At 41.5% G+C, this 15,889-nt stretch overlaps 1 protein-coding gene across 7 annotated transcripts in view; it reads right to left on the bottom strand.

Annotated features, from left to right (window-relative positions):
- The window catches only part of SLC20A2 (solute carrier family 20 member 2), a 58,266-nt gene that overhangs the window by 28,129 nt on the left and 14,248 nt on the right, over positions 1–15,889 (bottom strand). For 3 of the 7 annotated variants that reach the window (XM_030449512.1, XM_030449506.1, XM_030449513.1), the window contains exon 2: positions 4,362–4,921. In XM_030449512.1, the coding sequence (XP_030305372.1) occupies positions 4,362–4,650 (289 nt within the window). In that variant the 5' untranslated portion in view covers positions 4,651–4,921. Of the gene's footprint in view, positions 1–4,361; positions 4,922–9,132; positions 9,352–10,786; positions 10,920–15,889 lie in introns of those variants that run through there. The other 4 variants (XM_030449507.1, XM_030449510.1, XM_030449509.1 and 1 more) reach the window with 4 other exon arrangements.

The following is a 15,889-nucleotide window of genomic DNA, read 5'->3' as shown; positions in this document are numbered from 1 at the left end:
GTGGGTTTTTTGGCTTTTTGCTTTCTTTTTGAAGGCTTTCAGTTTTTGCAGCTTGTCTGATTAAATAAATAAACTGCTCCCAGTCTGCATCCAGCTTAGAAAGTGCATCCTCACTCTAGAGAAATGGACTTGGAAGCCTCCAAGTGATCACTGTGAGGAAGCATCCATACACTGTTTCACTAACAAACTACCCAGGCACCTACATTCAGATGCTACTTGAGAAAGACTAAAACTGTGGGGCAGGGAGTTGTTACATTTCTTCTAAGTGATGGATGGCTATGCAGTTTCCTATAGGAAAAATAGACAAGAGTAAGAATAAGGACACTGTAACTGCCTTCATTTGCAGCTCACTGGGGCACTGGAGAAATTCAGAACTGCAGAAATGTCTTTTCTTAGTCAAGGAGTAACCTTGGCATAAGGAAATAAAGCCCTCTAATTAACTAAGGGATGGTGGCTAATGATCTATAAGGTAAATGTCATGTCTAGTGCCCCAACAGATGCTCTATGGAAGGATAGAGGATCCAGGAGTTTCCGAGGAGTGCAGAAAGAAAATCAGACCCCAAGCACCCCAGGTTCATTTTCAGTCCCAACTTTTGTCAGTCGGATCAGATGACAGTCGGCCACCAAGCCCTCAAGGATGCAGCTCCATGGTCCAACTCATTTTCCAATTGCTCCTCTTGCAGTGGTGCCAGCCTCAGGGCACCAAGATCTTTGTGGCAGTGACAGAAGATTTCTGTGGATCTTGCTTCATGCTAAAGAATCCCTAGGAAGATCTCTTCTTCATCTCAAGACTTGATGTATTCAGACACTTCACCTTCCTGTGTTAAGAGGCCCCAGTGGCACCAAACTGCCATGAGAGATCCTGCATTTTCTGGCTTGTGCCACCTCTCTTAACAGATCTGCAGCAGACACAGGTGATAAAACAAGATCACTGAACAAATCCCAGCCTCCATGCTTAGTTCCAATAGGAAAGGATGGTTTGGAGGTCTAAAAATTGAGTCATCTGCAAGTTGTGATTTGCTGGCATCATGTGTCAACCAGCTTCTAAAACTGATCTCTCCTGGGGTACCATCCCAAAACAACTGGTACTCCTATTGCTATTGGAAATTCTAGATCAAACAAGGAACACCTGCTCCTTATTTTTTTTGGCTTCTCTTTCCCTGTACTAGAATAAAAATAAATACACTTTGACACCTTTGACATGAACTTATGAGACCAGCAAGTGGAAGTGAGGTGAAAGAGAAAACAGATGGTAACATCTGTGAAGAGCCAAATAATCAGATAAGTGAGCCACAGATATATCAGTACAAAATACTCAGTTTGAAAAATAGGGAAAATGCAACCAAGACACAGCTGCACTGCAAATGTGTATTAAGGGATGGGGTTTTTTGCAGGACACACACACAGAGAATAGAAGGAGTATGGAATAATTTCTTGTTTAATTAACTTCACCTTGAAAACAGAGAAGAAAGAAGGAAAATGGTGGAGGACTGATGGAGTGTCTGAGAACAATCTGTGGTCTAAAGAAGTTTAAGAAAACACATTAAGGAACAGAAGAAAATACAAAGCAAGCCAGAGCAAGACTTTCCTCTGGGACTTGCAATGCCTTAACTACCTACATCAAAGCTTTGACTTCTCTTTAATGTAAAATGCATGTTCCCAATTTTTATTTTTGCAAAGGAACCTAGGAAGCAGGAGGCTCACCAGTCCCAAATTCAGACTCTTCCCATCTACTGACCCTATGCCCACCCATTCTTTCCTCCCAGTCACTATCTCCTAAAGAAAGGGGTGGCTGCACATTGCCCTGACCAAGAGTTGCCAGAGCTGGCTTTTGACTCAGGGAATGTTTCTTGCTCCCCTGATGCTGAAGGCACCACATCCATTCTCCTGAGGCTCTGGTGCTGTATGACAGTCAAATACCACACCACCTGCAAGACTGGGTCAGTACTTTGCTTTGCTAATCCCAGAGGACTGGGATGTCCTCTCTCTTGGTGGCATCTCCATGGCTGCATCAGCTGCTGACTTCAGCTCCCAGCAGGAATAGAACAACACTGGGGTAATTCCTGAAAATAATCTGATAATGAATTAACACTAGGGAAATACTACAGTTCACCCCCAAGAGCAACAGCCTCTAACTTCCCAACCACCTAACTAACAACGTTTCAATACAGTACAAATTATGTTATGTTTTAAAATGTTAATCCCATCACTTCCTGCTGCCTTCTCTCTTAGAAGAGAAGGTTGCCCTGAAAATCAGCAGCTGCTGTTTGCTGCAAGCATCAAAGGATCTTCCAGCAACATCTGGAAAGAGGATACAGTGACTTTTGGTCTCTCCCAGACTGTTGACTCATTTAAGCCTCATCAAAATTCAGAAGCTAAGTCCATTAACGAGCACATGAGCATGAGAGAAGGGGAGATGGGTGATGCAGAGCCAAAACAGAAAGAAGAAAACATGTATGAAGGCTCAGAGAAAACACAGAGAGAAAAAAAAATCATACATCCAGAGGAAAGCTCTAGATGGATCTGAACAAAAGGAACCCTGAAATGTGGAGTTTGTAACTTGTGATTAATTCTGAGACTTAAAATGTGGAATTTCTTCTTAATACCCTTACTGGAGGAAGGGAATGCAACTGGTCATGAAGTTCACACAGGCTTATGTAAATAGGCATGCAAATAAGTTGTTTTCTTCGAGCTTCTGGTCAGTTGCCTCCACAGGGGGCATCTGAGACTTAAAACTTTGCCTGGCCAGGATCAGGATGCCATAAATAGATACAGAAGAGGAAAAAGACCCTTCCTTCAACTGGGACTGGGAGTATCCAGAATGTGAAGGTCCCAAGATGCAGGTCACTTACATTTCAGAGGATTTACATTTCTCCTGGGCACACGATGTGGGAAATGAAGGAGCCATCTCAGGATGGAAAAGGAGAAATTATGCAAGTGGAGTGCTATTAAGAAGCCACCCTACAGTTTGTGGCAAAGACCAGAAATTTACAGCTGACCTTGCAAGACATCGGGAAAGAGGAACTGATGGGGGATGCCCAAGAGCATTTAATGTGGTTTAAGTTGGCAGCCTCACAGGGGGACTACTGGGGGAAGAAACTGTGGTCCCAGCAGCAATTTTTCACTCACCAATCCCTCTTCTCCTTGGGCAGGGGAAGGTGGCCAACCTTCAGGAGGCTGAGGAGCAGTGAAAGCCCAAGAGAATCACTTCACTGTTTCCAAGCACACAAGGCCACCTCAGCCACCTCCAGAAACCAGAACTTGACCCATTAAAATTAGAAACAGCAAAACTTTCCCAATGAAATGGGGAAATAATCCCATATAGTAGACCTCTGCACAGATTCACCTATCTCAAGTGTAGGTGCTGCCTGAAAACTGTGGGGAGGTTGTTTAGATGGGGTAGCTGGGAATAATATCTAGGTCAGGGTCAAGGAGGCTTAAAAATCCTTTTGAGTGGAACATCCCTTCCAAACAGAGGACCCTGAGATGGTTGCATAAATCACACTCCCTGTTCGTGGTGTGCCATGGACCCACCAGACTGAAGAAGTGGTGGTGGGGTGGATAGCCTGGCCCCTTGCCTGGGCTTCCTCTCCCACAGTGAAAAGGTTTCCTTCCTGCTGCCTCCTGCCCTTTAAAAGCAGGTTTGCTATTGATCCTTGAGAGAGCTCTCCAAAAGCTCACAAAGCCTCTTGCATATAAACAAAGAGCGTGGCTTAAAGTTACTTACCTCAGAACATGCTACTTGTTCTAGCAGGGGATTAATTTAACTACAAACAAAAGTAGTAGGAGGAGGAGGCTAAGGTATGCTGAACTACTGCTGCCTAGGGTCAGAAAAAGTAAAAGGACCTTAAATGTGTGGCTATCTATCCTTTAGTTAGGGACAAGGGTGAAGTGTATGATTTATCATAATAACTCAGATAAAAAATCAGTTTAAGCAAATATATTTGGATTTTATGTCATTTAAAAAAATTTAGTTAATTCCTTCTCAAACATATTCATTGCAAACTACTATTTCTGTAGGATCTTCTGTAGTCATAAATGCTAGGCTCACATATTTTCCATTTACCAACAGAAAAATCTTTAAAATATTTTTTTAGCACCCTAGGAATACATATATGTGATCCATTATGCTAAAGGTTTTTCTGCTATTAGTTAAATGGCTGAGCCATTGAGAAATATTATTAGAAGCATTAAAAAAAAAAACAAAACAGGAGACTAATAAAACAAGTACAGGACCCTGCGTTCACACCAAACCAGACATGAAAATCCGGAAGATGGGAAGACTTAATTAACAATATTCACAACAAACAGGATGACAAATACACAAAGAAAGTTATTTGGAACAGGAAAGTGTTACTTACCAACCATTGCACTCACTTCTCCTGCCATCAGCAGTGGGACAGTCTCGTTGTACAGATTAACATCAATGATACCTTTCCGAATCGTTTCTCCTACTTTTGCTCCCAGTAACACCGAGCCAGTGGTTTCAAAAATTGAAGCCAAAATGCAAGCCTGGCGTAAAGTAACCACACCAGAGCCCACAGCCGTTCCAAAAGAATTGGCAACATCGTTTGCACCAACTGAAAAGGCTAAAATAAAAGCTATGATAAAGCCCACAATGACCATCCACAGGTTCTCGTCCATCGCCATCTTTTCCCGAGTCGTAGATTGTAGCTTCCCCTTTGAAAATAGTTAATAGTCAAGGCTGGAGGGCACCACACAAGGGATTTGGAAAGCAGATTTCTTGTAAACAATTCTGGAAGTTTTCTCTGGAAAGTGCTGGGTAGTGTTAGAATGTGAAGAAACTGCTAACTGCCGATTTTCAAACTGCTATAAATACTGTTCATTTGGCTGCCTTCGGTCAGCAGTGAAGCACATTCCATATTTTGTTCCCAGACTGGTACAACTGTGATGCTCTGTTCTGAAACAGAAAAGAAATAGAAGAAAAAAAAAAAAAAAAAAAAAAAAAAAAAAAAGAAAAAAAAAAAAAGAAAGAAAAGAAAAGAAAATTAAAAAAAAAAAAGGGGTGTGGGGGAGTACTCAGCAGAGCCCATAACAATGCGTGTTTTCAGAAGTAAACAGATGATTTAAACCCACTAATGGGGTCCTACTTCAGCATGTGACTGTTCTAATCATAAAGCAATTCAGAAAAGGTTAAAATTAGGTCACCTCCAAAGCAATATTCTTGTAATATCACTGACCAAGAAAATCTTTTGAGCAACTTAAAAGGATTTAGAAAGATTGGGGGTTTTGTTTGCGTTGAATTTACCGAGGAGAGGGATCAGCCCCCTCTCTGGAAGGAGGATTCTTCTTGGCTCTTTGCATCCAGTGAAAGTGAGACATGTAAGAATGTACAGACCATACCACACAGCCTGATTCCCAGCTGACGTGGATCACCCAGCTCCACCAACCTCAGCAGAGCTCTCAGAATCTTATCAGCTGCAGGCAGGGATGCACTCCTTTGAGAAATTATTGTTTCTATATGTCTGTCTTGGAAACACCCCTGAAAATACCCTGAAGAGTATTAATATTCATCTATTGCTGCTTCCACATCCCATGTGGTAAGAGTACAGTTTTCTTATAGGTTCTCAATCACTGAACCAATACAATAATTGCAATATTCCAATGTATCCCTACAGCTCTAGGGAAGTACATAAAAAATTAAACTCAAAATTTGAGCTCTCTGCTCTTTCTTATACATGGTTACCAATTACTAGCAGCTATTTATATCCAAACTGTTGTTATAGATATCTTTTAGTACTTGCTTTGATAGTGTAAGTTTTACAATCACCTTTTGAATCACATCTTAGTATAATCTGAAAAATAGGTACACCTGTTCAAGCCAAATAAAGGACCAAGAGAAAAAGAATTTCAAACATAAAATCTTCATCATGCAAAAGACTGCTAAGCAGAGTGACAGGGTTCACATTAGTGCCAAGATGCCTAAAAGCTAGAAGCAAATTAGCTTAAATCATCAACCTCTTCTGAGGGCTGCTCCTCTTCTGCTAGCAGCTGCCACAGAAATGTCCCGTGCCACCCTCTGTTTTCCTATCCATGCTGTTTGGCTCCAGAAAAGTGCCATTTTGGAGATGGTAAGGGGTTAAATGAACATTTAGAAGGAAACCAACGTCAGCCAAACCCATTTATTTTAAGAAGCATTTCAGGAGATCAGGGGACAGTAGATGAAAAGCCTTGAGCCTGTCTCCTGCTCTCTCTGTTTCCCCACGGTCACCTCAGTCTCATACAATTTATCCACATCCACAGTTTCAAGACTGTGCTTAATTTCTTTCAATGACCCAAGGGCAACTTAGGCCCTGTGGTAGCAAGAAGGAAGGGTCTCAGAAACCTCTGAAACAATGGCAAAATTAAAAATGTAAAGAGATTTCACATATACTTGAGATGGTGGATCCTTGAGAAAAAACAACAGGAAAATACCACATATATAGGTAAGTGTTACCCATAAAACCTTTAAGTTGATTTCAAGGATAGGTGCTTCTTCTAAATATATAAGTTCAGCAGAAATTATGTCTCTCTCTTTCTCCCGGCTCCAAACTGAGCAACTGTTGCTCCAATCTTTTCCAGACACAGAGAAGGCACCAATCCTTGAATGCCTTAGAGTCTAAAGTAGCATGTTGGAAGGTCTTAATGGCTAAAAACATTTGTATAAGGATTTTTATACCATGAGACAACATGAGAAAATGAAGCACAGATATATTTTTGATGTTTAAAGGCTCCTTGCCTTTTCATATTCCATCAGCACTCAGCCTATTGAGTGGAAAAGGCAGGGACAAGAAATGCTGATGGCATTTGGAAGAAACAATTAGAGTTAGCACTTGTTTGCCTGTGAAGGAAGACAAAGCCCTGTTAAATTAATTCATTAAAACATTTTTATAATGTATATCAGACTTTTTGCTGAGAGATGAAGTGCTGGACTAGGGTCCTTTCTTGATCCTGGAGATTAATGATTAAATTCTTTATCCTGCAGGGATTTACACAGTTCCTTTGCCAAGTTAGCCTTTGTGCCCCAGTTTCCTCTCCTGAAAATGGGCAAAGCTGACTGAGATCCATATATGCATCCACAGACAGTGTGATTACATGAGACTCCTTTCCTTCAGACCCAGAAGGTGAAAGCACATCCTTCTTCCCAACAGATATCTGTCTTTTCTCCACTTATCAACCAATCTACCCATGGATTGCAGCGAGCCAGTTTCTGGGATAAGGAGAAGCAGGGGGGGGGGTTGTGACATTCCCTCACTGCAATGGAGTTCACGGGACAACATTTGCCAAATCTGGCTCCTCCAGCCAGAGCGAGTTCCTACAGCTTCCAAAATAAACCACTAAGTCACAAGGTTGCCTTTATTAGCTTCCCTGGGAGGAGGAGGGAGAACTCCAGATGGTCCCAAAGAAAAGAAGACTTCAAGTGGGAGTACCTACACTCCCAAAACTCCTCATGAAGGCCAAAGGGTCTCACAAAGTTTGTTGGTGGGGCTCTTGGCAACAGGATCAGAGAGATGGCTACATAATCTCCCCCTCTGTGAAATGGGATATATGGGCTCAGGAGTAAAGTTAGAAGTCATCCCTCCTGTCATTTTGTGCAAGGTGATGGTTCAGAAGAGAGCTCCCTCCAAAACCTGGGAGGCTCGACTTCGATGCCCACTGCATTTGCACAAGTGGCAGAGCACAGCAACAGCCAAGCCTTGCCTTAAACAAGGTGAAAATCAAAAGAGGAAAGGGAACAAAACACACAATTGAAAATAACTTGCAGGCAGCATTTAAATGGATAGGTGTTACTACTTTCAGTCTTAAATAACCGTAAGAGATGTTTAACATTTAAAGAAAAGAACAGAAAGAAGAAAAAAAAAAGGCCACATCTCTACTGTGAAAGTTTCCAGAAATGCAAAATATTCTACAAAGTAGGCCAGTGACTAAATACAGACTAAATCTTGCAGCACGCTTCTTTCTAGAGCCCAAAATACATCTGGCATGCTCAGACATGCTCAGCTATGCCCCTCATCACCTAATCTAACCCAAGAGCCTGTGGTATTTCATGTTGCTACTGGGAAGAAAAAGAAATTGGAAAAAACATTGTACGGTGAGGCATGGCAGATCTTCTGCTCCAAGTCACTAAGCCTGCTTCTCTCCTGCACCCATTTATATTTCATCAAGTTGCCTCTATGCATGCCAAGTGCAATCCAAGCTGACCAGCCAGATGCTGGGAAATCCTCCCATTTACCTGCAGGACTGACCCTGCTTCTCCATCACTCAGGTGCGTGAGGCTACTGCAGCAGAGCTTGGGTGGCAAAGTTAATTTCATTTTTCTACTTAGGCTTTGGCTTGGTCTTGCTCAATACAGCTCAGCCTGCACTGCAGGTTCACCCCTGGGCATTAGTGGTGCTGGAGAATTGTGTTAGCACCAGGGAGCTGCAGGACCTGGAGCTGGAGCCTGCATCTCTGAGGGCTGTTAAGAGCAAATGGAAACCCTTAGAGATTAAATTTCAAGTCTTAAGAGGCCAATTCTGCGTGGAGAGAATTTTAGCTAATATTATTTTTATTATCATCCATAATTACAGCATCGGGAGGTCTGAAGTGAAGGTTTTAACTATTTAAGTGGACTTAGAAAATTTCCACACCGTGATGTGACTTTTGGAAATGCTAAACACGTCCCTCTGCCCTGCTGGCAGATGATCCAGACACCCCCCTTGGACTTCATTTAGTTGCTAGCTAAACATCTTGTTATAACTGCCAACACAAAGTGCTATTTCTTCCCTAAGGGAGAGAATAAAACAAAACCTAGGTAAGGAAGCACCTTGATTCATGCAGAATGACAAGTGAATTCTCAGGGAAAAGTCAGGATGTCCTGGTAACCATGAGATCATTCTAGGACATGTTTACACATGGATATTTACTAAGACAGCTCCTCTGGAAACTGTTCACGGTACACTTCTAAACCTAGGCAAGTTTTTAGTTGAAAAAAACAATACAGAAACTGAAAAACAAAACTGTCAGCTGCTGTGTTGTTTGACAAATGAATTGCTGCTGAAGAGAACACAGAAACATCTGACAACAGGGACAAATAGTTAAATACAAGCTTGGAATCAAGTTCAAAGTCTAAGGAAGCAATCAGTGCCTTACCCACCAGCAATCCAACTGTGTGACATAAAAGAAGCAATCAGAGACTCCAGAAATGTCCTTTAATCTTCTCTTCGCAGAAAATTAGCAAAGAGCCTGCTGCATTCATGAAACATTGAAAGGTATATAAATCATCCCATATGCAGCTCATGCCATATATAAAATCATGCTGTATGCAGCTCTTCTGCTCTCAGAAGTTCCCCCATGCTGCAGATGAACACTTTCTCCTATTCTGGACAGGACAGAGATTCCACAAGGTCCCAGTTTTAACTGTTCTGTTTTTGATCAAGTATGAGCAAAAATCACATGACAGCAGCTAGTGTAGCATTTCTCAAGATAACTCTTACAACTACTCCACATCATAACAAGACAGGGGGGGGGGGACAATTTCTCTTCCCCTGCAGTCTTGAAAACATAAAACGTTTCACAATAGACAGTGGCACTGAATTTGTACTGACAGGCAGGTTCACATCTAGTTACTAGTAGCTGAAAAGTCTGTCTAGAATGCTTACCAGACAGCAGCTTCTAGGTTATTCCATCTCTCTTTAATTTCTGTATGTTTATATAAAAACAATCTGTAAGGCTTCCCACCTAAGTATATAAACTCACACCAGATCTGGCATTTCAGTCTACTGGTGCTAAACACAGCACTGCATAGAAACCAAGCCTGATTTCAAACCCAATGTTGTCCATGTCAGTAGTCCTTATAATTTCCAGCTCGTGCCTGGGCCACAAGGCTTGTCAATTATGTACTTTAAATTACTAATCCTACACTCATAACATGAAAGGTGGTATTAATGCAAGTGGTTCAAGATGGAGAACATCCCTATATGGCTCTAAATTACATGCAGAGGACTTGTCACAAAGCCAAGCATGATGCAAGTTTAATGCTCCTTGGTTTATCAGAAAAAAATCAATTACTGCATCTGCAGAAGCAGTTTTTATCAATCAGTTCCTGTTTTAACACATTCCCAATGTGTGTAAGCATACACCAAGCTACTACTTGATATGGAAAAAAGACTGAAGTGAATAGCTTGCCAAAGGCTCCCATCCAGTTTAACATTGCAGAGCTACTGTCACTGCCAGCTACCAAAACTTCCAAAGGATGCTTCCTTCTCTTAGTCCCTATCAACCTCTGTGCCTACCACTGAAAGGTCAAAAATGCATATAAAATATTTAGCATGAAGTTCTGTAGCAGAAAACATTCACTAAAAACACAGACCCCAGTCAGGCTTGAACAGCAATTCCATAAACAAATACAATAGGTGAAGTATCAACAAGTCCCTGTGCATTTGATGATAAACATATTTTTCTCTGAGTGAAAGAGAATTTCATCCTTCAGAGCCTGAAAAAGGCTTTTTAAGAAACAAGTTGCTTTTATGATTCAACACTACATTCTTTTAAGACCCATTCAGAGAAAACAAGTGCTCGTGGTTATGGAAAACATGTTTTATAAAAGAAAACCCATTCTGAGAAACCTTTAAAACTCACCCACTATTTAAAAGCTGATTCAAAAGAAAAAGGAACTAAGTTGTTCCAGCTACTTGCCCTCCTGATTGCAAATACAGGCTGAAGTCTAAAATAGACATCCTATCATTCAGCACAGTCACATCTGAACATGCAAACTTCAGAGGGTACAAAGAGGACTATAACTTACACCAGGCAGTCCAGGGATAAAATGCAGTCTGGCACACAAGACAACACTGAGAAGCATCAATGCGAGTCCAGAGTCTTATTCAGTAGGTGAAAATCTGCCTCCTCTTAAGCAAAGAATTCTGATGGGGGTGGGCACTGATAAAACAACGCTGCGTCACCACTGCACTACTGAGACAAACCAATCCAATGAAGCTCATATTAAAAGCAACAAAACGTTCCCCCCCCCTTTCTTTTTTTTTTTTTTCCCTCCAAGCATAGGCATAGAAGAGAAAGGAAATCTAATTTTTGACTGCCAGCTGGGCATTTTGGTATGATCAAGTAATCTCTGAGAAGCCCCGGGTCTTCTATTTGAAAGCAGACTTAAAAACACATGCTGAATTCTAGTGCATGGGGTGGTAGGGTATGTACACCAAATTCGGGAAAGATGTTGCAGGCTTGTTACTTTATCCATGTCAGTAGAGGTCTCCCAGGCTGCAGAAAGTTAAAGATGTGCATGAGTTTGGACTGGATGGATGCCTGAGCAAGAAACTTTGCTTTCAACAGTTCAGCCCAAATTACCCAATCCACATTCCTTCAACCACTTTTCTTTAAGTGGGGAATGATTTTGCATGTATGGCAAGACAAAAATAATGTTTGCTGAAAAGTACCTAGCTTAGCTTTATCTCAAATATTTGCTTTAATACTATATAATATTGTTAAGCCATTTGATTAAGCCAAAAAGAATGTTAATCAAAACTGTCTTGTCACAAGTTTAAAAATCTGACAGACAGAAATTTATTTGGATACATTTCTGGTTTATAAATAAATTAGGTTTTAAATTTAACTTGTACGTTTTACTCTGTTCTGAGTCACTCAAAGCCACAGCTTCATATTCAAACATAATAAACATAAATTGGAACATTTTCTGCATCCTGTACATTTTAGAAAAAATGAATAATTGATTTACATTTGTAAACAAAGACTTGGAAACGTAATTCTTGCCTCATCTATTTTTTCAAGTTTGAATAAAGGCTATTCCTTTACAAGGAGGCAAAAGCTTTCTAAATTCAGCTGCAGATGATATTCAGGGAAAACTTGGTAAATCTGAAAAGTGGTTTACATTTCATAAGAAAACTCACATGGATTAGCAAGCCTGCATCATCCTCTACAAGAATGAGGGCAAAACTCCAGCTACAAATATGCAGTGCAGAAATTACATCCAAAATCCCCAATTAAAAAGAGCATCAGGCCACAATTCTTTGTAAGAAATGCTTACTCTTTATTTAAGGTCAATACCAAACTCCTGTTAAGCTTATAATTTAGCTAACAACTTTTTTGCTACATCTCCTGAGTCTGGTTGCAAAGTCTTTCCTTTTACTTGTACAGTGGTTGTCAAACAGGCTTCCCAGATTTTAGAGATTAAGACTTTGAGAGTGATTTTTTCCTGTATGTACAAACCCAACATATTTTAACATTGGGGACATTAATCTTTTCCTGCAAATCTAAATATATCTTCCCAATTTGATTTTTTTAAAAGTAGAGTCAATCAACTCAAGTGAGAATGATCGTAGCTGTAAACATGAAGTCAGACTGTATTTATAGATCTGGATTCCAAGGTTTTAAGGAAATGAATAAACAAACAGAAACTTTCTTGGAGCACTTACTTAACTTTATAAAGTAAAAAAAAAAAAACACAAAAAATATTATTTCATGTTCTCTTTATAGCTGACAAGTTGTTGATGTCTGGCTTGGTAAAGCTGAAACCCAAACAGTCTGAGTAAGCTCTAAACTCACCCTGGTTCTCTTTAAAGGACCATTCACCCAGGCTGGAGCAGCTCTCAGCATCACACAGATGCAGGTAAAAAAAAAAATGGCCAAAAGTTCTTTGGGAGATTTCAAAAGGCAGAAGCTGGCAGCCCAATCCCTGGGAACCATCTCAGACCCAGGAGAACAAGGCACTGGAAATCATTTGAGTTCTGCTTCCCATGAGCCAACCTGACCACAGCAGTGGTTTGGTGTTGACCTAAACTTCAGAGCTTGGTCTGCACTCAAAGCAAAGGATATAATAAACAGCAGAGAGAAAAGGAAATATCCTCCAAGTTTTTGTTCTGCTAAATCAGCATTGTGGACCTCAGGCACGGGAAGATTCGTGCCAAGATAGGTTGACCATTAGAAAGAATTACAATTTGGGATACCACTAAAGATGCAGGCAAAGGAAAATTTACGACCACAAAATAAATTATGAGGACTGGCTTTTGGCAGTGACAGCACTAGTTTGGTTCCCACCAAATCAAATATTTGTAGAAATGATAAATATTATATATTATGACCTTGATTAGATGTCATACATTTTTTTCTATTGTAATTTATTCTGGTAAATCCACAACAGAAAGCCCTGCTTGATTCAACAAACCCATGCTAGGCAGATTTATATTCTGGTTTAAATAATGTCATAGCACATGCCAATTTAAATAATTAATTTTAAATCCCCTTTGTTTTGCAATTCTGAATCAGCTATTTTCTGAAAGATGCCCAGGTTCTCATTTACCAGTAACCACTAAAAGGTTAATTTGTAACTTAATGTTACTGTTATATAAACGTAACTGGCCTTTTTTTTTCCCCATTCAGATGGGAAGGCTAAGTATTTAAGTGATTATACTTATTTTAAGATACATACATTTTGAGGAGAAAATAAGAGGGAATTATTATAATTTTCTAACATTTAAAAAATCCTTTAAGAATTGGAACCTGGATACCTGTAAACTTGGTTAGTAACAGAAATACCATAAAAACATCTGAAAGCTGCAGGACGTTGTTCCAGTGACATAGTGCCAAGTTAAATAAATTACTGAGCAGCAATGGGAGCTTTCAGGCTTTCACATACCTGCTGGTACTCTAAATTAGGAGTCATAAGCAGCTGGAACCAGAGACTTCTTTCCCTTATTACTACTTGATCCTCTGACCCTGCCTAGGAACATTTATTTCCCCTCAAGCTACAAACTACAAAAATAATATTAATGAGGAGGAATGAAAATGGGTGGCAGATTATCAGGTATCTCATAATGTCTCAAAAATAAATCTGGCTCTTGGAATACACCACGAGGGACTTGAAGATGGACACCACACACTGATCATTACCTGGAAATCAGCCCTGAGGTCCTCAAGGCTTAAACAGAGATTAAACCACAGCTCTACCAAACACAGCACCATTTCTGGGTGCTTTGGTAACTACATTGCCCCTAACAAGCACCAACAAAACCATCTGCTCTGCAGAGAGCTACAAACAGCTCCAGCCAGCTCCAACCAACAAAAGCACATTTGGGTTTTGCCTGCTGGGTAGCAAGCCCCAGCACCATTTTGTTATCCATCAGGATGATCTCCAAATAGCAGGAGATGCATCCCTGTTTCACTGCAAGAAAAACCATCTCGGGGATTCTCTGGCAAGTATCATGAAAAAAGTCATTAGGCACTCAGTGATGGAGAAACTCCTCTGCTCTGAGGAAGCAATTCATTGGGATGGGCTTCTTGGTGGCTCTGAATTCTGCCACGGTGCCACCCAAACCTCTTCTTCCAGCAAGTCCCCAAGCTCTCAAAGGGGACATCACACACCAGCCTAGGAGACATCCATTCCCAGTAGTCAAGGTGAATTGAGCTGTGTTTGCAGGGAGAGCTCTGCCATGTTACAGCACATGGCTCTGGCTGCCTGCTGAGAGAGAGAGAGCCCTGGGATAATGAAAGGAGGAACCCACAACTGGAATTGCTGGAGGCCAAGGCTGGCACAGAGGAGAACACAGGCTCCAGCTGTCGGGTGGCCTGGGAGAGCCAGGCTGGCTCCAACCCTTGCTGCAGCACAAGCCCACACTGAGACAGGAGTTCAAAAGCAGCAAACCCACTCTAAAAGAGCAAGGATTTGGCCAACACTGATTCAAGCGTTGCCCCAGTTCATTACCAGACTCATAATGCCCATGGGTCTGGGACTGAGCATCCTACATATCTGTGCTAAGCCCAAGGAAAGGGGCTCCCTGAGCTGAATCCATCATTTCCCCTCCTCAGCCCCATATCCAAAGAAAGCAATCAGCATGGGCAAAGTTTTTCTAAAAGCCCTGGCTGCTGATGACAGCTCAAGAAGCATTACGGGTGGACTTGCACTGAGTTGACACAGAACACAGTAACTGCACGTGAAACACCCCTGTGGCAACCAAAAAAATGTGCATTTTTAAAAGTCAGAGGCTTGTGCAAAGATCGCACTGGTAAGAAGCCAGAACACACACAGTTGCCAAAAGTCAGCAATGTGAATTTCTCAGATAAAGGAAACCTGACACCTCAAGCCCCAGATTGCTTGCCCTTTCCATTTGGGTTTGGGTTTCAGAGAATAACTGCTGTGGTCTTCTCATATTGAGCCAGAAGAGATGGCTGGGGCTCCCTTGAGTCCCACTGACTTTCTCTCCTCAAAGGGAGCTGGAGTGAGAGCTACCAACATGCCAGACCACACTGCCTGGCTCTCACTGACAACCTCCAAAATTGGTGTGGCCAGCAGGACAGAAGACCAGGCACTGCTGAAATGAGCTAGCTGAGTGCCAAAAGGAGGAAAGGACCAGGGGTATAACCAAAGAGAGGAGGGACACAGAAGTGCTGACTGGGGTTATGGGAGTACATGGAAGTAGCTGAGGCCAATACATTGTGGCAATGGAAATTCTGCTTTCTTTTTCCTTCCAGCATTGCAGTAGTAAAGATATAGAGGTGGAAACAGCAATGAAAGCTCTGACCTTGCCTTCCTTTCATAAGAATAGGAGCCACGTAGTATACTAGGAGGCTGATGATTGTTCCTGTCTGGAGACCACACAAAGAATAGCACCTGCCAACTAATAGGCCTTGCTCCCCCAGAAAAACCCAGTAGCTGCTTCTTTGTTCTTAAGAGCCCATGCAACGGGCCACATTTTCATGTAGGATGAAGGAGGAGTGTGAAGAAAAAAACCTTGGGTTCCACCTACAAGGCAGAGTTAACATACCAGCTACTTCACTGTAGGCTGCTGCTGCTGCTGGAGCAAACAGGCTGGAAAGACTTGTTACATTGACTGGGAATTAAATCACTGCCAATGCAACACAACCCAGGGTGCCATAGCTG

This window comes from Calypte anna, chromosome 4A (assembly GCF_003957555.1).
Source record: "Calypte anna isolate BGI_N300 chromosome 4A, bCalAnn1_v1.p, whole genome shotgun sequence".
NCBI classification, from domain to species: domain Eukaryota; kingdom Metazoa; phylum Chordata; class Aves; order Apodiformes; family Trochilidae; genus Calypte; species Calypte anna.
The sequence above is the reverse complement of the archived record's forward strand: the minus strand, read 5'-3'. Positions and strand labels throughout refer to the sequence as shown.